At 37.5% G+C, this 25,087-nt stretch overlaps 1 protein-coding gene across 2 annotated transcripts in view; it reads right to left on the bottom strand.

Annotated features, from left to right (window-relative positions):
* LOC108716634 (cilia- and flagella-associated protein 61) overlaps nt 1-25,087 on the bottom strand; it is a 156,078-nt gene that overhangs the window by 125,148 nt on the left and 5,843 nt on the right. For both annotated transcript variants that reach the window (XM_018262905.2, XM_018262907.2), the window contains exons 6-9: nt 24,865-24,991; nt 22,755-22,887; nt 19,663-19,816; nt 4,612-4,697 (exon numbers count right to left, since the gene is read on the bottom strand). In XM_018262905.2, the coding sequence (XP_018118394.1) occupies nt 4,612-4,697; nt 19,663-19,816; nt 22,755-22,887; nt 24,865-24,991 (500 nt within the window). The remainder of the gene's footprint in view (nt 1-4,611; nt 4,698-19,662; nt 19,817-22,754; nt 22,888-24,864; nt 24,992-25,087) is intronic.

The following is a 25,087-nucleotide window of genomic DNA, read 5'->3' as shown; positions in this document are numbered from 1 at the left end:
TTTTTCATTATATATCTACTAATAAAGATTTAACGTTAACTAAACCCAATAGGATAGGTTTGCCACCAATATACATACATGCAGCTTAGTTACCATCAAGTACATGGTGTTGTTTTATTTTATTATTACAGAGAAAACGGAAATAATTGTTAAAAATTAGAATGATTTGCTTGGAATAGACTCTATGGTTGATGGTATTTTTGTAGTTAGGAGCTTTCTGGATAACAGATTCCATACCTGTACTTTTCTGTGTAAAGACATGTATGCACACAGTGCAATTTGACTGGGAGTGTCAAGTTAGATTGGTGAAACTGCATTCCATCAATATGAAGTTGTAATGGAATTCCATTTGACTCTTTGTTATTAGTTAAATGGGATTATGTCAAATGAAAATTACTTTTCTTATGCTGCCAAAAGAGGTCAAATCCAGTTGTAATTAAGGTTGAAGGATAGCAAAGAAGAACCCAACACTGACCCTACTTCCCTTTCATTTTAATGGGAAATGCATGTCAGCATCAGACCGAAGGCACTTACTAGGGCATTTTCATGCATTTTACATTAATGGGATTAAATGGATTGTGCACCTTTGAGTTAAAGGGGTCCTGTCATCCGGAAACATGTTTTTTTCAAAATGCATCAGTTAATAGTGCTACTCCAGCAGAATTCTGCACTGAAATCCATTTCTCAAAAGAGCAAACAGATTTTTTTATATTCAATTTTGAAATCTGACATGGGGCTAGACATTTTGTCAATTTCCCAGCTGCCCCCAGTCATGTGACTTGTGCCTGCACTTTAGGAGAGAAATGCTTTCTGGCAGGCTGCTGTTTTTCCTTCTCAATGTAACTGAATGTGTCTCAGTGGGACATGGGTTTTTACTATTGAGTGCTGTTCTTAGATCTACCAGGCAGCTGTTATCTTGTGTTAGGGAGCTGTTATCTGGTTACCTTCCCATTCTACTTTTGTTTGGCTGCTGGGGGGAAAAGGGAGGGGGGTGATATCACTCCAACTTGCATTACAGCAGTAAAGAGTGATTGAAGTTTATCAGAGCACAAGTCATATGACTTGGGGCAGCTGGGAAATTGACAATATGTCTAGCCCCATGTCAGATTTCAAAATTGAATATAAAAAAATCTGTTTGCTCTTTTGAGAAATGGATTTCAGTGCAGAATTCTGCTGGAGCAGCACTATTTATTGATTCATTTTGGAAAAAAAATTTTTTCCCATGACAGTATCCCTTTAATGTTTATCATGATGTAGAGAGTGATAATCCAAGACAAACTGCAATTGGGTTTCATTGTCTATTATTTGTGGTTTTTGAGTTAACTTTTTATTCAGAAGCTCTTCAGTTTGCAATTTCAGCAATCTGGTTGCTAGGGTTAAAATACCCCTAGCAACCATGTATTCATTTGAATAAGAGACTGGAATATGAATAGCAGAGGACCTGAATAAAAGAGTTGAGCAATAAAAAGTAGCAATAACAATACATATGTAGCCTTACAAAGCATTTTTTTTTTTTTAGATGAGGTCAGTGTCCCCCATTTGAAAGTTGGAGAGAAGCTGAAGAAAAAGGCAAATAATTAGAAAACTATAAATAAATGATGACGACCAATAGAAAAGTTGCTTGAAATTAGCCATTCTATAAAGGTGAACCACCCCTTTAAGAAACACAAAGTTTAAGCCAGAGGAGAACCGTTCCCCCACCCCCATATTTGCCTTCAGCCAAGTGTGTTCAAGGCTCTACTTCTGATAATAAAAGTATTCTAATATATTAAATATCTATTTCGTGGCTCTAGGAAGTTTAAAGATATGTGGAAGATGATTCTGTAACATAAAGGCAGGAAGACTGTAATAGAATTCCAAGGTTAGGGACAGGGGAGAGAATTAGAAGAGATAAAGGTTTGAGAAGCCAGTGGCAATAGATGTTATGGAAAAAGAATAGCTAAATAAGGGTCAGAGAAAGCTACCACACAAATATTTACCTATTTCTGAGTTAGAACTGCTTGATATTGGGGTATATTTGTTAAAGTGTGACTTTTCTCCTTTTCTAGCTTCTCTAGTGCATATTTTCATATCACCGCTCATATTTACTAGAAATCGTAATTTTGGGTAAAATGTTTCCATATAACAGTAGTAAGGTTTTCAGAATGAACGAATGATGTATCTGGGACTGTAGCATGGAGGAGATTATGTAGAAAATGAGATGCAAAAATGGCTGCTCTGTTTTTCTAATGGCAGTCAGTTTGCCAGCCTGAACCTGGAGAAATTTCTCTTGGTGAAAATTAATTCTTGCGCTCTGGAGAAATTTAGACTGGCAAAAAGATGTAAAATCTCGCCAATGCAAAGAGAATGCTCACCAATGCGCAAAATGTAATCATATCCATCATTTTAATTGCAAATTGCTGCTCTTGTATTGAATATCATTGTTGGCGAAAATTCACCAACTAATCAACATGCCCCAATGTGATGTGAACTGACATTAATGTTACAGATATGTTTATCTTAAACAAACTTCCATGAGCAGGGTAACAATCATGTGCAGGCGCAGATCAACTGTAGAGCATGTTTTTTCATCAATATTGATTCTTTTGTTTTTATTTGTGTTGGCAATACTTGAACTTGAAGAAAATTGTAGCATGATTACTACTTACTATTACAAGGTCATTTTAACATTAATTTGTTATTCAGAGTATCCAGAAAGACAAAAAGACAATGACACCTCCTTCATCCTTTTTTCTCCTTGACACTGAGCACTTAATCTGTATTGTAATTATATTTTATATTTATGTGAATTGTATTTCTAATAATGCACTTATTCTTACTTATTATTGCAGTGACCCCTTGTTTTTTACTACTAATTTAATGTTTTGCTGTACAGTGCTTTGCCCTCAAGGAGAGCTATACAAATCAAAATATACATACAACACAAGCCCATTCAGTTAGGGTTATATAAAAAAAAGTGCATAAACACTATCTGAACTTTCAAACACAAATGTTTTTACACAAACCTGAACTAATCGACTAATGTCAACAGCTAAATTCACCAAAGTTGACCTCAATCCGTCCAGGATCGGACTGGGCCGGCGGGACACTAGGAAAAAAACCCAGTGGGCCCCATCTCTTTGATGGCCCAGACCCGGTCCCTGCACTTCCTCCTTACCTCCCGGACCCCGGTCACGCTGGCAAAAGGTATGCTCGCGCACGGGGGGAGGTGGTTTCCCGGCAGATTGGACTTTGCGGCTGGGGGGCCCGGGGGACGGAGTATAGGGCTCCTAAGGCTGCGGCTCCAGTCCGACGATGAATCCATCCGGCATTTTTCATCTCATATTTACTAAAACTGTAAGCATGCTATTAAGAAAGAAATGTGGTGAATTCTATCCTGGTGTAACTTCTCAGTGAAAATTCACCAGTGATTATATGGTAAAGAATTGACCCTACAAAGAAATGACATACATGGGTTATTAGCATGGAGTTGGTGAAATAGATGATAAAAAGCAAAAGTGGCTGTTCTACCTGTATATGGCATTTTGTCAGGCTAAATCTGAAGAAATTTATGATTTTTTTTTTGGTGAATATTCACCTGAATAAAAGATGTAAATTTATGCAACTATGAAGGGAATTTTCTCCAGTGCGGAGTTTATTCCCCAAGTTTTCATGTCACCTTTAGTAACTATACCCCATGTAAGTGCAGCAGCATGGCAGAGGACACAGCAAACATTGTTTTCCCCCATCCAGAGAGCAGGCTTTGTTAGCCCACACCTCTGTGGGGGAAAGAAAATTTCCGTGATGAGTGACCTTTAAACTATAAAAACAAAGGGGCTTATTTATTAACAGTGAGCAAATTTGCACTTGGGCATGGAAACGGTTTGAAAAAAAAAAAAATTCTCATAGATTGGTTGTTGTGAGTTCTGCCCAGATGCAAATTTTCCCATTGTTGAAAAATGAACCCCATGTTCATTTTGTGTTTAATTGGTTTAGAAATTAGAGGAAACAAATCACCTGGTTAATGGACTTTTGGTCTTGAGAGATTATTTTCTTTAGGGTAAGGACACACTGGACGATTTGTCGCCAACGTTTTTTAAAAAGCAAATCGCGGCGACATATCGCTCGTTTTGTCTCTGAACAAAACCAAATGAAAGACGCCAGGTTTGTGAATCGCCTGTAGCTCCAAAACGCACTGAGACCCTTTTCCGAGCGATTTATCAGAAATAGCATGTACTTAGAAAAGCACTGAAATCTCCTAGACACGTACACACATACAGATAAGTAGCAGCAATTGTATTCAAATTACAATGCGAACGCAATGACGCAAGAACGCAAGCACGTAAAGACGCCAGGTTACAGCGGGAAGCACAAACCGTTTCCGGTTTGGGTGGAGCACGTACCGCACAGAGTAATGGGATACAAATCGCTCTGTGCCAATAGTCGCTGTGAATCGTCTGTTCAAAAAAGACGATCGTCTTGTCGCCGCGATTTACTTTTTTAAAACGTTGGCGACAAATCGTCCAGTGTGTCCTTACCCTTATTGTATTTTGAGCATACTGTAATTGCACAAGGGTAATCAGTGGAACAATATAAACTCTAAATACAAATACTTTCTTTTTTTTTTTTTACCTTTTCCTCTGTGTTGTGATCACTGTTTTCTTGTTGTGACAACATGGCAGCAGAAGTTTGACTGTCTTGTCTGCTTAACATTAGATCTGAAAGACATAATTATTACATGACACATGAAAAGTGACTTCTAAAAGGCCCCGTCCATTAACGAAGGAGTTGTTAGAATTTTCTTTTAAAGCACTCAAGTAATTAAAGCTTCTTGCTTAAGGAGTGAAACAGGGACCTAAGCAAGACTCTGGCTTCCATCAACTAAATACAGTCCTGGGTACTGCAAAGCAACCCGAGTGCTGTCCCTTAGTACAATTCAACATAATATCTATAATGCAGACTTATCTCTACTTTGGGTTATGCTGCTTTGATGTCCGTATGATATCAACCACAAAAGATTAGCAGTGCAGACATAAAATTAGGATGTTTTAGAGCATAACTAAAAAGCATCCCCACTATGTAAGAAGAAAAAAGTAGCAGAAAAGTAAAATTATAGGTGAAAACTGTTTTTGTATATCGAACGAAACGTATATTTGTAAACATTTTTACTGGTTTTAATGTAATTTTTATTTCATTTTTATTATTGCAACTGAAAAAAAGTGTTTGTTTATCAATTTCTGTTCTCTGGATATGTACCAGTAGTGCAGAGAATATAAATAGCAGAACAGATATTGATTTTAATAGCAATCCTTACACTTATCAATATGTTAAGGACACTATAGGAGTTGTTTACCTTTAACAATGATGCATACTAAGACAACTACTGACAGTTCTTAATTTCTTGTGTTTTTTAAAGTTATTTAATTTTTATTCCAGCAGTTTGGAATGTCAGGTTGCTAGGGTCTAATATACCCTGGTAACCAGGCAGTGGCCTGAATGAACCTGGATGATGAAAAAAGGTAATACAAAGGTGGTTATTTATCAAAGTCAGAATGCCAAAAAAGTGAAATTATTCACGTTTTTTTTTTACTATAAAAAGTTTGAATCCAAAAATACTTCATCTCTAAGCTGTTGGGGTCCTGTAGAAGTCAATGGCAAAGGTCCCATTTGAAATTTTAATATATCATGGTCTGCGCTGAGTTTCGGCTAAAAATCGAAAAAAAATCAGGGGGTTTTGATCAATCTCGCGGAAAAATTGAGCATTTCGGGCATAAGACCCAAACAATTGAGGGTGTTTTCGAAAAAACCCACATTTTTTTAGTTTTTTTCCGAACCGATTTTATCAAGTTTTTTCAGTGATAAGTTTGGTCTGAATTTTTTACTTAAAAAATCTGAAAAAAAAAACAGATTTTGATAAATAACCCCAAAGTACAATACAATTATACAATAAAAATATCAAATGAAAATAATAGGGTATTATAAATATGATATAACATAATACATATGAGTAAATTATATATTCAAGCTGGCTAACTACTTCAGCGTCATGCCTGTTCTGGCCAGTTCTACACTCACCTGATCATCTGATTCAATAAGAACTCTATTTCTAGAGGCATTTCTACAAGGACTACATTTTACCTGCAACTAGGGTTGCCACCTTTTGCTAAATTTTTTACCGGCTGGTGGGGGGCGGGTACAAAAAGGGGCGGGTGTGACATCAAAGGGGGCAGGTTTGTGGCGTAAAGGGGAGGGCCACGGCGCAGCCAGGACAAAAACGGAGGAAAAAAGCTAAGTTTACGAGGGGATTGGGGTTGGGCCGAGGGGTCTTTTTAAGGGTATTACAAATTTACCGGCAGCTATTTTTAATACAGGCCCCGGCCCTGGCAGATGTTTTACCGGCTAACCCAGTAAAATACCGGTAAAATACCGGCCGGGTGGCAACACTACCTGCAACTTGCTTTCCAAGGTTAAAATTCCCAACAGATTGCCCTTTTTATTGGACACCACAGTGATCGCCTGCCAAGTCGGAATGCTGGGTGCTACAACATGGAGCTGCCCACTGCTCTTATATAAACTAATTTCAAAATTGAAATCAAAATTTCTCACGAAATTTAAATATTATCATGTAAAAAGGTGCATTTTTCAGATACGACTCACCTTGTTTTTTCCTACAACTCCCCAAAATCTCACCTTCATTGCAGCCGTACACAGAGTTGAATGTTATTACACACAAGTGTTTTTCATGAATTGCACACAAAATATGAGTTGCATCACTTCCATCATGTATTTAAGATAACATTAGTGTCCAATTTGCTGGGTTTATGTCTTTAGCGACTACTGATGACACCTGTTGTAAGTACCCTGGAATCCCTGGGTGCAGTAGCTCCGTGTTTCCCAGCATCAATAGGGACACTTGCACATTATTTATGGAGAGAGGCAGGACAGATGAAATGGAGCTTAGTGCAACAATGGAGAAGTGCAAACAGTGTGTTTGAAATCAACTGCCTTTAAAAGTGTCAATACAAGAACAACTTAGCATTCATTTTAGCATGACCACAAATGTATGTGCAGTTGTGAAGCTTCATGTATCTATTAGGGATGCACCAAATGATTGATTTTTTACATTTTTTTGTCAATCCTCTGAAAAAGGACTGAACTGTATTCAAAGCCTTTGTTGCATAGTTAAACTTGGAAATTTTCAAAATTGCAAAATGTCAAAAACCTTGTGCTACTAGTGATTTATAATTCTTTTATGTAACTTTTGGGCTTATTACTAAAACTTTTTTTATGTACGCACTGTTCATATAAACAATTTATTATGTATTTACTGATGTTTTTGAAAAACTATTTTCACATTCACTTTTTGGGTGTATGAACATGGCTCTGCCTAACTTCGAGTTAAGATCGAGGGTGTAGCCCTAGCTTGCACTTGTTCAAGCTGTGAATAGGGATTGTTTCATATGGTGAGCCTGTTGATTGGATTATTGGTTAATTGATGTGTCTTTTTGATTGGTACACAACTGTTTAAATATCTGGTGTATAGCTCTGTATAGATAGCCTATGACTAAGTGTTTGTAACACAAAACGCGTAAGGCTGTGGACACAATAAACTGTTTTACTTTGCTTCAACTGCCTGTTGGAAGTCTGCCTTCATTAGTGTGCCTGCTCCAAAGTTTTTTTGTTTGTTTGTGCTTAAGAATTGTCTCCGTCAGTTGTCTAGAGCTTTACATGACTCTGAGATTTTCAATATTGGTGTGGGGAAAACAAACAACAAAATGATGTGGCCAATTCACAAAACACTTCACAGACCAAATCCTGATTTTGTTGCATCCCTTGTATTTATTGACAGGAGAATTTATCACAGATTCAGCACTTCTCCCTACACATTTACAGAAGAGGATCCCTAGAGACTGTAGATAAATGGTAGTGCCCCATTTCAATCTATAAAGAATATTCAGGTTAATCAATATGACAGCTCCTGGTAATATGCAGAGTGCCGCTATATGATTGAATGACAAGGAAAGTTAAATTAAAGAAGTAGCTATAAATGTTGTACATTATGTTTTGGGCTTCTGTACCAGCCAACGGCAACCACAGCCCTTTAGCCGTAAAGATCTGTGTCATCCAAAGATGCCCCAGTAGCTCCCCATCTTCTTTTCTGCCAATTCACTGCCCATGCTTTGTGCTGCTGTCGCTTACTGAGCTTAGGGACTGACTGAAAATATACAGTACACATAGAATATAAATGTCACAGTAGAAGGCTGATACTAATTAATATGGATGGCATGGCAGCACAGAAACCAGTGCAACTAGCATCAGAATCAGCCCTGTAGCATCAGCTTATATTACAGGCCAACCTCATTTCTGCTTGATAATTTGTGACAGCCCCTAAGCTTAGCTTCTCAACAGCTGCTTGCAGCCCATTGAGCATGTGAGTGTCGCAGACACTTTCCAAGATGGTGACCCCCTGTGACAAGTTTGAAGTTTTGGATCATTGCCTCTATTGAGAAGCTGAAACTTTAGGAGGTGCAATAAGTTCAGTATATAAAACATGACATTTTTAGCCCTATTCATTTTTAGGGTTTAGTTCTCCTTTAAGGAATGTTCTGTATATACATTTATTTATGCACCCATTAATTATGGGAAAATACATAGAGGATAAGCCATACTTGTTTACCCTTTAAACCCACAAATCTACTGTCATGGAAAACAACTCTTTATTGTCAGCTATGGGGAAATGGAAAACAACTCTATTGTCAGCTATGGGGAAATGTAACTTGGCTTTGCATTATATGTCATCTGGACCTTAGTAGTAAGAGATAACATGATCTAAGCAGAGCTGTGAAGCATTTGACTGCCCCAGGGGTTTCCAAGGAATAAATAGCATCTGCTGCTCTTTCCACTGGTGCTGGGTCTCTGTACAGTGTTGGTAGGGATCCCACAAAGCCCAGCAGTGTAAAGACACAAATGAGTCATATTAGGATTCAAATGGTTTGATCTTATCAGTTCCTATACAGTTTCCAGACAGGAGCAAAAGCAAGTGAGTGATATGCAAGCTGGCCCTTTGTTCCTTCTCAGCTCATGTAAAATCATGAAAGCCAAACAAAAGAGGTGCATATCATGAACATGTCACACATAACCTCTATCACTCCTCTACGACTCCCAACACAAAGGACTAAAATGACTGTTTTTCTCTTCCTTTCAGTTAAAAGATGTCTTGACTATGGTTAGAACCCTAACAGCAGGTCTCCCTCACCGCCCCACTTATACCACCTTCTCTGAACCTAATCGTTTCCACTAAAACTTCCACACATTTTGCAGATATTCAAGTCTAAATATACCATGGGGCCTTATTATCAAGTGTCAATAAATGATACAGAGTGATTTTAATAGGGATGCACTGAATCCACTATTTTGGATTGGGCCGAACCCCCGAATACTTCGCGAAAGATTCGGCCAAATACTGAACCGAATCCGAACCCCTAATTTTGCATATGTAAATTAGGGGTGGGAAGGGGAAAACATTTTTTACTTTCTTGTTTTGTGACAAAAAGACACGCAATTTAACTTCCCACCCCTAATGTGCATATGCGAATTAGGATCCGGTTCAGCCGGGCAGAAGTATTCGGCCAAATCTGAATCCTGCTGAAAAAGGCTGAATCCCGATCCGAATCCTGAATTCGGTGCATCCCTAGATTTTAACAATAAAAATCTTCCTTCCGTCATGCAATACCCATTGGGGTGCGATGATGCAGAGAGGTGAGTGAGTAGCACTGAGCACTATCACAGAAAGATAGCTCAAAGCACATTCTGACAATCTGACACATTAATAAATATGTCTTTTCATTAACAAAATTGCTGACTGTCAGGTAAATGTTAACAATCAGGAAACTTTTGATAAACAGGGAAAATATAGAACTACTGGGAATTTCTTTAGGATTGCAAGTTCAGCCCTTTAATTTGTATTATATTTATTTCACCCTCTACAGAACAGAGCATAATGCTTTTGTGTATTTTATGAAACAGACATTCCACCTCTTCATATTAATAATCTTCAATATGGTTGTCCCCCCTTATATATAGAATATCAATATACATGGAAACAATGAACACAAAGGCTCATTCCCATCCCTAATCACAGGCTTTTGTGTATTGTACGAAGCAAACTTTTCATCTCTTCATATTAATAATCTTCAATATGGTTGTCCCCCTTCTATATAGTATACCAATACCAATATACATGGAAAGAATGAACACAAAGGTTCATTCCCTTATCACAGGGGTTGCAGATTGTGTGACTTGCCCCTATTCGACCACCCACATAACTAGCAAAATATATCTAATTTGAGTCAGTCATTAATCCATATTGCATCATGTAACCAGCTACTAGAGACTATTAAACATTTCCAGGTAAGGCCAAAATAAAATGTTACCTTTAATAAACAAATAAACGCAATGTCAATATTATTCTATCTAGTTGGCATAAAGGCTCACCAGGCTGGAGAGTAACTTTCCAGAATGCCAAATTGGCACAGACAAATATTATCTACAAGGCAAATTTATGAAGGAAACCAGCCCTGATATTCACATTTAGCATAATGCAGACAATCTTGCAAACTTTCATGTCCTTAAACTTGCAATTTAAACTGCTACCAGGTTGCTAAGTGTCAAAAAAAATCAAGTCTAACTATGGCAGCCACAGAGAAAGAATCATTTAATCCACTGGGCAGATTTACTAAAGGGCTAGGTGGCGAGCAAAGCGAAAATTCGGCAGAAATCTCATCCAAAGGGACATAGGCAATTCACTAACAGGTGTAGACGACAATCCGCTAGCAAAAGAGACCATCGCTAGCACAGTTTCGCACCCTATCGGCACGCAAACAATAAAAGTGCGAATTTTACAGAACGTTACCTCTTTCGCCAGAGTTTCCTTTGCCTGATCGAACTGATAAGGTGAAGCTACATCTTCCTCAATCTTATGTCAGTGACATATATACTGTATGCCGGAAAGTCATAAGAGTTCTAAAAAAACGTTGGCGTGTTTTTTTTCATTTTTTAAAGCAGGATTCCCTTCAATAGTTCTATATCTTAATCATTTTTGTTTTAACATTTTTTTCTCAACCATTTGAGGGGTATGCCACATTTGTTTTAGAGTGGGCTCATGTCTAGGGCATTAGAGGATCTGTTTTGTTTTTATTTTGCTCCCTTGGACATTTGTAATAATAAGTGGCCACATCAAGCTTTTTAACTAACAAAAAAGACGTCTATACGACCTATATGAACAGCCCTATTCAAATTGACCTAAGCATAAGAGTACTAACAAAGTTTTGCTAGGCAGAATTGAACGCTAGCATAAGATCGCTAAGAAATGCTCGCACTGACAAATTCATGCTAGCGACACTTTGCCAGCGTTCAGTTGCTGAGACGCAACTTCGCACTTTAGTGAACTGGCGTACTGGTAACGAATCAAATTTGAATCAAAGCTGAAGCATCCATCAGTAAATATCGCTGACAATTTTGGTTGTTTTTAATTCTCCCATTCAGAGTGGGAGTGATGTGTGTGTCCTATTGTTTTGGTACAACTGCGCTACATTGATTGAAGCAGCCCTCTGTGAGAACCCTGGAGCCACCATCTGATTGGGAGGTAGGGGTAGCACAAGGATTTCGCTATATCAATAGACACAACTGCATGCAATTTGGAACTTGAGACAAGTCGAAGACAATGGCGCAGAGCAGGACTACACATAACTTCAAGAAGAGCATGTTAACGCAACCACCTTCACGGAATGGAATTTTTTGAGACAAAGTGTAATGTAAATAACCCCTACAATGTTAAATTCACATTTTCCTTAAAAAAAATTTAATTCAGAGGTAAACTTCCCCTTGGATAAAACTTGGAATAATATTTTTTTTATATGTGTAAAGGAGTGCACATGTGATGTTAAAATACGAGATTTACTGCACAATGAAAACCAAGCACTAAATGCTGCTCTGTAATTAGCTAATTAGCATTTTAGTTTTATTGTCAGTTTTATTTGTCATGAAAACAGAAAGCAAATAATGAATGAGTCACATGTCTAATAAGGAGAATATTAAAATCTGCTCTGAGAAAAGAGAAAAGACGCGGCTCTTTGAGGGAGGAAATTATCAGCAGGGCCCAAAGATGTCTCAGTGTGTTACCTAAAGGAAAATCTTTTGAATGACTTGGAAAACAGTATTTTGAACAAACTAATTCCTGACCTCACATAGAGCAGCCTCTAAATGACTGTAATTATCTCCAGGCGTAAATGGCATATCGACAATATAGTTACAATTGATTTTTGCCTAATTACTTCGTGTTGTCATTCAACATGGATTTCTAAGAGGAAAACAATAACTACCTGTGGATAGTGCAGAGATTAGGGAAATGAATCCACCAAGAGGGGAAAAAAATATTGAGATAACTAATAATTCAACGTGGGGAATTTTTTGGGGGGGGATTTCAAGTTCGATTATCATAAAGCATCCTCTAACCTTTCCAATTCCAGAGTTTGGATTTTTATGATGTATTTTTTATTTCTAATTTACACTGTTTACACTGCAAATAATTCAATCTACAATCTGTTGTTTCTTCTACTGTTTGTTGTTTCTCCTACTCAATAACTGAATGTGTTGCAGTGGGACCTGGATTTTACTTTTGAGTGCTGTTCTTAGGCAGCTGTTATCTTGTTTTAGGGAGCTGCTATATTTTGACCTTCCCATTGTTATTCCCATTGTTATGTTGTTATGTTGTTAGGCGGCTGGGGGGGAAAGGGGGGGGATTTCATTCCAACTTGCAGTACAGCAGTAAAGAGTGACTGAAGTTTATCAAAGCACAAGTCACATGACCGGTGGGGCAGTTGGGAAACTGACAATACTGTATGTCCAGCCCCATGTCAGATTTCAATGCCGCGCCTGTCTGAGCCATGAGTGTGCCACTCAATATGGACATTACAGCTCTCCATATGCTATGGCTGTTGGTACCATGGTCCCCAGTTTGTGGAACTCCTGTTATACAACCTGTGTTCAGTTTGTGGTTCCCCTGTCATACAGAACAACCTGTGCCCCCTATTGCCTAGCACAGGTATTCATTAAAATTACAGTCTTGCAACATCAGGTATAGTGCCACTATTTGCCCTGACACTGCAATGGTACAAAGTCTGCCACTCTGTTAACCTATGGTGTGCTGTAGGCTCTGTATGTGGTGGTCACTTAACTCCTCCTCTCATTTTTACTTATCTATATTTATTTGACTTCATTCTACTTTGTTTCACTTTGCTCAAAATTACAGAAAGGCCAGCTCCCTTAGACTCCATTTTAATCAAATAATTAAACATTTAAAACATATTACCTATTTCTCTGTAATAATAAAAGAGTGCCTTGTACATTGTCTAATCTAACTCTATATACAAGCACGTGGTGTGAAATTATCGTCTCTACACTATATGTCCATTTATTTTCCTTTTTGTTTCTGGTGTATTCAACTCCGTTGCCAAAGGCGCTAATCCATTTTTTATCCTATATGAAGCATTCTACAGTTGAAAGACTGAAGTAGGACCGGCAGGAGGAAACTAGACTAACTTTTTTCATGTCTTGTGCATATTTTGCATTTTTTGCATTGTATTGCATTCAGAGAATTTTTTGTGTAAGTTTGGGGGTTTAGTCTAACTGTACATTTTGGGGGTTATTTATTAAAATTGGTAGGTAACTTGGAGCCTAGCAACCAGCCAGCAGCTCAAATTCCAAACTGTAGCGCAATAAATACTAAATAAAATACTTTGATATAGGTAAATTGCTATACAATGGCTCAAATATCCCTGTATCTGGTACAGATATGGGACCTGTTATACAGAATGTTTGGGACCTGGGGTTTTCTGGATAACCGATCTTTCCATAATTTGTATCTTCATACCTTAAGTCTTCTAGAAAATCATTTAAACATTAAGGGGATATTTACTAAACCTCGAATTTATCTGGTTGGGCTTTTTTGGGCAATTTTTTTTGAGATTCATTATACCATGATGCTGCAAAAAGGCAGAATCTGAAAATTCACCATCTCAGACCTGTCATAGTCCTGTATAATACAAGGAAGGTCACGTGCACACTCAGGCCCTTCAGTACTGTTTATTTTCCCTTTTTAATGTCCTGTACAACACTCATTCCTTTTAACATTCATTTATGCCACTTTATGTCTTTGGAGTGCTGAAAAAGTTGAAATTGTATATACTGTAGCACAACATTGGTATGCACATAAAATATTCATTTTTTGCTTAAACCCACCCTCCTTATATGTTGCACAGATATTTGAAAATATCAAATTTGTGCACATGGCCTTCAGGGGAAATATTGCATACATAGTACAATTTGCATATTGTCAGGTCTATAAATCCTGAGATTGAATGGAGTATGCTTGAACAATTTTTGGTGGATAGAAAAATTGTTAAAATGGGAAAAAAATTCTGCACAGAGTTTTGTTTATATGTATACAGGTATGAGATCCGTTATCGGGAAACCCGTTATCCAGAAAGTTCTGAATTACGGAAAGGCTCAAATAATCCAAATTTATAAAAATGATTTCCTTTTTAGTAAAAATAAAAGTACCTTGTACTTGATCCCAACTAAGATATAATTAATCCTTATTGGAAGCAAAACCAATTGGGTTTATTTAGAGGCACATTTATCAATGGTTGAATTTCAAATTCATGTGAGTTTTTTAAAACTTCCATAAATTCGAAATTCAACTAATAAAAATTTATTAATGAAATCGAATTTTTCCAACTTGAACTAATTTAAAGGACCTGAAAACTCGAATCGAATTTGTATCGAATTTGTATTGAATTCAATCAAACTCGATTCAAGTTTTTTTCTCTGAAAAAAACTCGAATGTCAGGAAGGCTGCAAACATCTCCAAATTGATCCCTGGACCTCTCCCATTGACTTAAACAGCAAATCAGCAGGTTTTAGGTGGCGAATAGTCGAATTCTAATTCTTAAAGCGTCAGAGTATGATAAATCTTAAAAATCTTGTTTTTTTTTTTTAAAGACTCAAATTGAGTTTCAATGACTCCCTAGTCGAATTTGAGTTTTAATCATAAAAAAATCGAACATTTAAATCTAAATTCGAATTTTCAATTCGACCCTTAATAAATCTGTTTACATGATTTTCTAGCAGTCTTAAGGTGTGAAGATCCAAATTACGGAAACACCCCTTATCAAGAAAGCCCCAGGTCCCGAGCATTCTGGATAATAGGTCCTGTACCTGTACTTGCATAAATATTTGGACCCAGCAATATTTATGACCCAGTGGCCATTTCATTACATTATGCTTCTGTGGTTCTATAGAACAACAGTTTTCATACTAATCATGGAAGTGCCCTTGTTCTGCTAACATGTAAGACATTTATTGGTTTCAAAATCAATAGCTGGTCAGTATAGTGCCCCTTTAATTTGCTGCAGATTCAAAAGCACCATCAAATGTGTCCCTAGACCATTAGCGCTTGCTATTACATGAGAGGGCTCTGATTCACTGCCAGGGCTCTGCTTAGCCGACCTGATATATATCAGCATTTCAGTTCAATGTAACGGCTTGCTCCCACCGGTATTAGAATGCTTTTAAACTAAGACCATTTTCTGTGGAATATTACATAAAAAATTAATTGATAGTGAACTATAAATAAGTAAAGGAGAATTCCGTCACTCTTTCCATCACAATAGCCTGTATACAGTAGAAGCAACCGTGGCTGCGTGTTTTGTGCCTTTTGGCTCTGGTGCTCCACAAAGAAAACAAAAAGAGCTTTATCTGACGAGACTTTTCGTGTCTATTTTGCAGCTGCTGGTCCATTGTGCTCCGTTACTAAAAAGCGGAGAAAGGAATAATTGAGGCATGGCTGTGTTAAGTAGTCCCTATAATTGACACACTGTTTTAAACAAATTGTAGGTGATATGTAAAAAAATGGAGTTATTCTGTCACAAAGACTCCATATTAAATATAAAACATTAATGGCCTCCACAGAAATCAGTGGAAGGGCTTCCTTTTAGAAATAAGAGCAAAATATTTTGCTTTAGATATGCCACTTGTGTATATATATGTTTATAGGGTTTTCTGTGTCCGGTTTATTTAATGCAGGGTTTTCCTTTCCAGTGTAATGAAAAGAATTCTCATGATAATTTTTGTTGTTTCATTTGTGCACACGGTGAAGTGCAGGCCGTGGTATAGCATGCAAATCCTTTGGTTTCACAACTGATTGCGCTAATATTCATTACTGCCTTAGAATTCCTTTGGGGAAGATCAGTAGCTAGACAGTGTGCAAAACAAACACATTATAAACTCATTAGCATCAATAAAAGTGCTACCAACTTGCCTTTATATCTGAGCCTATCCAGGTTTGTTGCCACTCATTTTCCATTGGTGATGCTTTAACAATGGTATGCCTGCATGCCACACATATCATTAGTGATGAGCAAATTTATTCGCCAGCCTTGAAAATTCAGATTTTTGCCACGTGTGAATTTTTACAAAACTGTGGCAAAAATTCAATGCGGGAAAATTCGTAGAGAAAAATGCCCATTGACTTTAATGAATTTGGACAAAAAAATCGGCATAAGAAAAAACGGCTATTCAATTTAATGCATTAGGACAAAAAAGTTGCTTATAAGAAAAAAACGCCCGTTGACTTTAATGCATTTGGACAAAAAAAATCACCATACGAAAAAACGGCCATTGACTTTAATGCATTAGGACAAAATAGGCGCCATAAGAAAAAAAAGCCCATTAACTGTAATGCGTTAGGACAAAAAAGTGGCCATAAGAAAAAACACCCATTGACTTTAATGCATTAGGACAAAAAAAGTCGCCATAATAAAAAACGCCCATTGACTTTAATGCATTAGGACAAAAAAGTCACCCTAAAAAAAAAACAGCCATTGATTTAATGCATTATGAGAAACAAAAATTGTTGTGTGCGTAAAAAATTTTTTTGCATTTCGCAATTTTTTTGCCGTTTCAGGACAGAGTCACTCATCACTATATATCATCTATATGTCTTTTTTACTTTTATGTTGTTGCAAAACATGCCATGTTTTTTGTGGGCTACTCTGCAGACTTCTTTCCTTTAATGTTTAAGAAAGATTCAATGCCATATGGAATGTTACCATTCCCTTGCCACCTACAAAGAGGTCAGCTAGCCAAGTCTTCAAATATTGTTTATAACAGATGCACTACGTATTTTTGAATTGTATAAAGCTTCTTTATGCGCTTGACCCAAAGTTCATACTATGAGCTTTACAGCAAATTATTCTAAAGATGGAGTGACAGTGGCATAAAACTACAGTGAAATACATGAGTGATTACGGCTGTGATACCCTCTCCTTCCATAGTCTGTCAGAGTAATTGCCATTACTATTAGAAAAGGGGATTAATTAAAGGGATTCTGTCATGATTTTTTATGATGTTTTTATTTCTAAATGACACTGCAAATAATTCACTCTACCATATACAATTTCATTCCTGAACCAGCAAGTGTATTTTTTTTAGTTGTTATATTGGTGTGTAGGCAGCCATTTCAGGTCATTTTGCCTGGTCATGTGCTTTCAGGAAGAGCCAGCACTTTAGGATGGAACTGCTTTGTGGCAGACTGTTGTTTCTCCTACTCAATGTAACTGAATGTGTTGCAGTGGGACCTGGATTTTACTGTTGAGTGCTGTTCTTAGATCTACCAGGGAGCTGTTATCTTGTATTAAGCAGCTTCTATCTGGTTACCTTCCCACTGTAAGGCTGCTAGGGGGAAAGGGAGGGGTGATATCACTCCAACTTGCAGTACAGCAGTAAAGAGTGACTGAAGTTTATCAGTAGTAAATTCACGGATCCTCACATACACTATTATCTGCAGTCTGGGACGTGGCCCCTCTTTTTATTATTATACCACCAATAACATCTTATTGGTGGTGTAATAATAAAAAGAGGGGCCATGTCCCGACTGCAGATAATAGTGTGTTGCAGATCCGTGTATTTACTACTGTTGCTAGGGGACCTTGCCGGGTCGACGGAGGACCAGCACCACTATTGCAGTGAAAGAGGAGTAGAGGGAGAGTGGTAGATATAACACATTACCTTGAGGTTTATCAGAGCACAAGTCACATGACTGGGGGCAGCTGGGAAACTGACAATATGTCTAGCCCCAGGTCAGATTTCCCGGATCGGGCCGAAAGAGGACCAGCACCACCATTGCAGTGAAAGAGGAGTAGTGGGAGAGTGGTAGATATAACACATTACCTTGAGGTTTATCAGAGCACAAGTCACATGACTGGGGGCAGCTGGGAAACTGACAATATGTCTAGCCCCATGTCAGATTTCAAAATTAAATATTAAAAAAATCAGTTGCATGAATTTCAGTGCAGAATTAGGCTGGAGCAGCACTATTAACTGATGTGTTTTGAAAAAAAACATTTTTCCCATGACAGTATCCCTTTAAAGATTCTGGTGTGTGAGGTGTGCTATGGTGAGGGTATGTGTGAGATTATGGTACAAGAGTGTAAGGCTGGAGCCACAAATGTGACAATTTCACACAGAGTAGCACTATCTAACACAGCTCTTTTACCTATACCTTGCATTGGAGTTGGGGAGGTGAACCCTGTGATGTCACTCTTAGGGGGGTATTTTCGAGTTTGTTAGGTTTGTGAGGTTTTTTTTCTAATTTGAATAAACTCACAACTCAAATGTTTGCTTATTTATGAAAACACTTGAATGTAAAAAACTCAAATGAATGCAATCCTGGGGGGAAACTCAAATACTCATCGAGTGATTGAGTTATTGGAGAAAAAAACTCAAATAACCTGAACTGATCACGTTTGAGTGCAAAACTCTGAAAAAAACAGAATATCACGAAGGCTAAAAACATCTTAAAATGGTTCAAAGGACCTCTGCCATTCTACATGATCTTAACAGGTTTTAGTTGTGGTATTTTCAGAATTCAAGCTTTTTGCAGCTTCGGTGGAATAATCTCTAAAAATTCAACCCTCTAATTTTTCTGGAAAAACACAGTAAAGTTCTATTGGTCAAATTTTGAATTCATGGGAGTTTTCTCACATAATTTCGAAATTTGACCAATGATAAATGTGCCTCTAAGGGGCAGATTTATTAAGGGTCGAAGTAAAAATTAGAATTTCCGAATTCAAATTTTTGAGTTTTTTTATGGAATTCAACTAGGGAATAGATAAAATTAGATTTTCCAAATTTATCATGTACTGGCCCTTTAAGAATTCGAATTTGACTATTCGCCACCTTAAACCCGCCGAAAACCTGTTTTAGCCTATGGGGGACGTCCTGGGATCAATTTGGAGTTGTTTGCAGCCTTCCTGAAAATTGAATTTTTTTGGTGTAAAAACTCAAATTGTATTTGATTCGAATTTGATCAGAGTTTGTGGGTCGATCCTATTCACCCGAATTTGAAAAATGTGCTTTTTTTTTTTTTAAACATTTGGATTGGCTGTTTTTTTTCCGAATTTCGAGTTCATGGAAGTTTATAGGAGTTTTTACAAACTCCCATGAACCCGCAATTCGACCCTTAATATATCTGCCCCAAAATGTGTAGTTTGGTTATCCTGATTATTTGTATATAAAGTATGGTTACATGATTTTTCATGGATTAGTAAGATAAAGCAGCCATACCTTTCTGAGAATTTGTCTTCTCGTCTGCATATAAAATATCATCAGGATTTGGCTTGCAGAGTCCATGAAAAGGCCCCAAGTCAAAGCAGTCTTGTAGCAGCCTGGCATTAATCTCAGAACTCACACTCATAAAGCCCACAGCCTTGCCCTTATCCTGAAAAAAAGATACATATTTTTTAACAAAAAATTTTGCAAAACCTTCCTGGTAATTAAATGCACCTAATAGTTGAATGGCATGAACCACCCTGTTGTTAGGCTTTGCTCCAATGTAAATGATGTGCTGCATCTACAGACAGGCAAGATATTTGGGGTCTAAATAATACACCCTTGGAATGCCCCTGGCTTGTGGGTCACTCAGACTGTGCAAGCTGGAGAGTGATGGGGGGGGGGACAAGGTAGTTTATATAAACAAGCTGCTGTGCAGCTACGGGGGCAGCCATCCAAGCACAGGATACAAAATAGATAACAGATAAGTTCTGAAGAATTCCATTGTATACTACAGAGCTTATCTGATATCTGCTGTGTATCCTGTGCCTTTTCTCTTTTTCAGCTTTGAATGGCTGCCCCCACAGCTACACAGCAGCTTGTTTATATAAACTATAGTAGAGTTTCTGAAGCAAACACACCAGTTGTACTAGGGCAGGGCAACAGTACAATATATTTTCATTACTTCAAAACACTTTAATTTTTTGGTGTTACTGTTTCTTTAAGTGCATGGGGCTCTAAGATCAGAGATCAGCCCTGTAGCTGTTCCTATTAAATGGACCCTAACAAGTTTTTTTTTTTTTAATGGATCAAAAAAAAATAAAATAAAAAAAAACAGCATAAAAAATATTAATATTTCTGCTCATCTAAAATTTTGTAGTGCTAATCTGCACAAATGGATGCTAGGTTTTAAAGATAAGGAAAATAAAAGGGAAAACATAAAAGCTGAAGCAGGAATTGCTTTAATATGGAAACTGTAATTTTTATTTTGGAACTAAAATAAGAGATGTTTTTTTTCTAAAGTAGCCTCCGCTCACACAGCTGTTGTACAAAGGCAGTAAGGGAAGGATCCAAAATAAACAGACTCGTTTTGTGCTCTTCCAAAGCTCGAGTGATTGTTCCTGTCCTTGTTGAGTGTATGAACAAAAGCTGAGGCGTTGCAGTTCTCTGGCTGCTCTCTAATTTTGGGGCCAGTGCCCAGCAGAGGCTGATTAACCAATCCATCTACCATATGTGCAAAGACCACTTGCCAGCTTCATTCTCGGCAGGGAAAATTGGCGTGAGTCTTGGGTTGGAGTTGTCTATCCAATCTACAGCAGTTCTGGTGAGGCTCTACTCTTATGGCCTGTCACTGGCTATTCTAGGGCATACAACGCGTGACAGGAATCTGTTATTAATTGCTTTGCTGTTTGCAGTATGCTATTACAGTAATGGCTGATTGTCAGTTTTAATTAGCTCTAAAACAACATGCAATATACATATGGCTATTACAGTCTGTAATAATAATATATTATAAGCCTCTGTGCTAATCGTCCTAAGCTGCAGTGCCATATCACTATCACACTCACTAAAGTATTCCGTTTCCAGCACTTGCTCTTATTAATGCTATGCCAGTGAAGGGGCAAAAGTTGTATGAATTGCTTAAATGTTTTCTAATTACAACGTAAGACATGAAAATACTGTGGTTTATCTGTTGTACTGGATTTAATACACACTCTAATATATGCACATGGTTTAAAGGAGAACTAAAGCCTAACTAAAAAAGTAGGCTAGAAATATTGTACATTTTGTTTTAGGCTTCTGCACCAGCCCAATGCAACAACAACCCTTTAGCAGTAAAGATCTGTGTCTCCAAAGATGCCCCAGTAGCTCCTCATCTTATTTTCTGCTGATTCACTGCACATGCTCTGTGCTGCTGTCACTTACTGAACTTAGGGACCCACTCACAATATACAGGACACAAAGAATAGAAAGGTCACAATATAAGGCTGAATAGAAAGGTCACAATATAAGGCTGATTAGTAATTAATACAGATAATTACTACATGGCAGCACAGAAACCAGTGCAACTAGCTTCAGAATGTAATAATCAGCCCTGTGGCATCAGCTTATATTACAGACAAACTTCATTTTCTTCTTGATTTTCTGCTTGACAATTTGCGACGACCCCTAAGCTTAGCTTCTCAACAGCTGCTCAGAGCCCACTTCGCAAACACTTTCCAAGATGGTGACCCCCTGTGACAAGTTTAAAATCCAGCTTTAAAATTGCTGCTATTGAGAAGCTGAAACTTTAGGCTGGTGCAATATAAAATATGGCATTTTTTGCCATATTGATTTGTAGAGTTTAGTTCTCTTTTAATTGGGACATCATATGGATCACCATGGGTGTTCCGTTGAATGCCATAGATTTGTGTGCTTTTAACATGGTGAATGATTATTTGCATAGGAACCTTTAAGTTAACATTCCATCAAAAGCTTATGTTAAGTACAGGGCCTTCTGGCCGACCAAACCGAATCCTAATTTGCATATGGGGCAGGGAGGGAAATCGCGTGACTTTTTGTCACAAAACAAGGAAGTAAAAAATGTTTTCCACTTCCCACTTCTGATTCGGTTCGGTATTCGGCCGAATCTTTGGCAAAGGATTCGGGGGTTCAGCCTAATCCAAAATAGTGGATTCGGTGCATCCCTAGTTCAAAATAATCAAAATAGATTGCAAAACCGTTCTAAAACAGAGTCTGCTAAGACATGGATCTATGGGTAATGTTAGCCCTAATAATGAGGGTTGAAATAGAATGAAAGTTAGAATCACTGGGTGATAATAGTGTTCATGTGTCCCTTGCATCCTTTATGCCATTAAAAGTGGGCCCATGTGAAGTACAGCTCTTTTTTTGCTAAGTTCTGTACTGCACATGCACCCAGCTTCAGTAGGCACAGGGAATGCCTGGGTCAATGGAAGAATATGGAGATGCAGCACACTGAAGAAAAGAACCCCATGCTGGTGCATTTTATGAGGAAGAGCAGCCAAGGATAGGACGTAAGCAACTAGAATCACTAGAGAGCACCTAAAATGAATTCTATCTTTTGTTCTTCCTTAAAGAGAACTCACCTCACAAACAATAGCGTGGTTCTGTTCATCCTGAGCTTCAATCAGTTCTGCAAGGAAGAATTCTCCATATGTAGCTTTAAGGGTGTCATTGTGACGCATGAAAATAGGTATCAGATCATCATGGTCTTCCACTCTAGAAGAAGGTAATAAAATGTAATTTCTACAATAATTCACAACTATCTATCAAGGTAAAAATATACATACAGTAAGGACTTATTTACTAACCCAATGCATTGTGCAAAGCACAAATACACATACAACTCACTGTTTTTACCCACAATGCTGCGGTCACCCCAGAACTGCAGTGTTACAGTAGTCACCCCCCAAATTTTGTGCACCTCAACTTGTGTGCCATTTACTATCGTGAGAGATAAGATTAATTTGATGGTATGAATGTTGTTGCAAAGTGCATGTAAACATTATCACACTGAGATTACATGATTATTGTGTTTACAGGATGGGTTGGAGAACTACTGTGCTACATAGGTGATTTTTTTGGATTGCACTTGGTATGCAAAACAGCTACTTCTCTTTTCATATATGTATATATACCAGGTAGCATTTTATTCTGGTGCTTGATATTAGCATAATACAGACATTTTTAAAACTTTAGTGACCTCTGGTGGCAGAACTACCGAAATGTTTCTCCATTGATCAGTGATGCAGTTATATGTACCACTGTACACATGAAATCAACATTCTGCAGCAGATTGGTGATTAAAGTAAAAATACAGACTGTTTTTTAACCATTAGTCCTTTTTATAATTTTGTTTTGTTTTGTAGAAAAAAAAACTATTTTGTGTGTTCCAGCTAGTGAAGAAACAAGAGAGAAAGATCATTAAAAAAAAGAAGCTACAGCTCTTATGGGGTTATTTATCAAAGTCCGAATTTATCTCAATTTTTTCTGAAAAAAACTCACCAAACTGACCAAATCCGCACCGTTTTTTTCCAAAAATGTTGTGGCAGGAAATAAATGAAAAAATTGTGAAAAATACGAATCGTACAATTTTATTTGGATTTTCCACCTGAAAACTCTGATTTTTGCCCAAAATCTTCGGGTTATTGTTCGAAACCCAACGCAGATCAAAACATCTTTGGGACTTCTATATATATGAGGTTCATATATGTAACCTCGGCTCGTCTGCGATGCTGGGTTTTTCGGATTCAGACTTTTTCCATCCTCGGGGTATAATAAATCCCGAAAAATTTGTGTGTTTTTTCCACTTAAAATTCTGATTTTATACTAAAAAACCACACATTTTTCAGGTTTTTGGCATTGGGGATTTAGTCAATAACCCCCTTAGTTTTTTTCACGCAATCAGTCTGTGTTAATATATAAAAAGGGCAAGGGAGCAGGAAGTTTATGGGGCCCAGATTGGCAATAATGAATAGGCAATCCTGATATATGAGAAGGTGCAGTAAAGACTAGTGGGCAGATTTATCACAGGTCAAATTTCAAATGTATGTGAATTTTTTTGTAATCTAATAAATTTGAATATACTCACAACTCGAATGGGAGGTTATTTAAGAAGAAATTGAACGTCTTATATTCGATCGAATAGTCCCGACCCGAAAATTCGAATTGAATTTGAATCAAATTATCCCCCGAAAAAAACTCAGACCTCTGCCATTGATTTGCAAATGAACTCGGCAGGTTTTAGGTGGCGAATATTTGATTTAGAACTGTTTTCATCGTTGAGGTGTAATAAATATCAGATTCAAATTTACATTCGAATTGGGGGATTAAAATACGAATCACCAAAAAACTATTTGATTATTAAAATTTACTATTTGACCCTTAATAAATCTATAGGGTACAGCTCACTGTCTGGTAAGAAGGCATTTGGAGCCACCAGATCTACAGCAGCAATTCCCAACTGCATCCTAACAGTTCTGATCTTCCCTTTATCCTGCACACTCTTTGGTAAAATCTGTCCTTGTCTCAGGCGATCCACAACAATCCACAACTATATCACCTTTAAAAAGAATATTTTCCTGTTGTCATCCTATGTGGTAGGGTTATAGCTGTCATTTTTCGTTTGTTTGTCTTTGTAAAGAAGTACTTATTCCTCATTTCATTAATAAAACCGACTGAAATAAGTTAAGTTACCTTGCTTTCCGGACATACAGCTGTGGGCAATGGTTGTGCCTATGGCACACGTATAGAGAATACTGATTTGCGAGTGCCGAATCAGACGCGGTTTTTGTTGGCTGAAACACTGACTCTAAAGCCAGACCTATGAATACAAAATGAAAGACAACTTCATACAGAGCTGGGCCAACAGGTATGAGGCCCATGGTGAACCTGCAATTTTTTTAGTTCTTAAATTAAC

Source organism: Xenopus laevis, chromosome 5L (genome assembly GCF_017654675.1).
Source record: "Xenopus laevis strain J_2021 chromosome 5L, Xenopus_laevis_v10.1, whole genome shotgun sequence".
Lineage (NCBI taxonomy): Eukaryota > Metazoa > Chordata > Amphibia > Anura > Pipidae > Xenopus > Xenopus laevis.
Note: the sequence above shows the minus strand (reverse complement) of the source record. Positions and strands in the feature narration are given on the sequence as shown.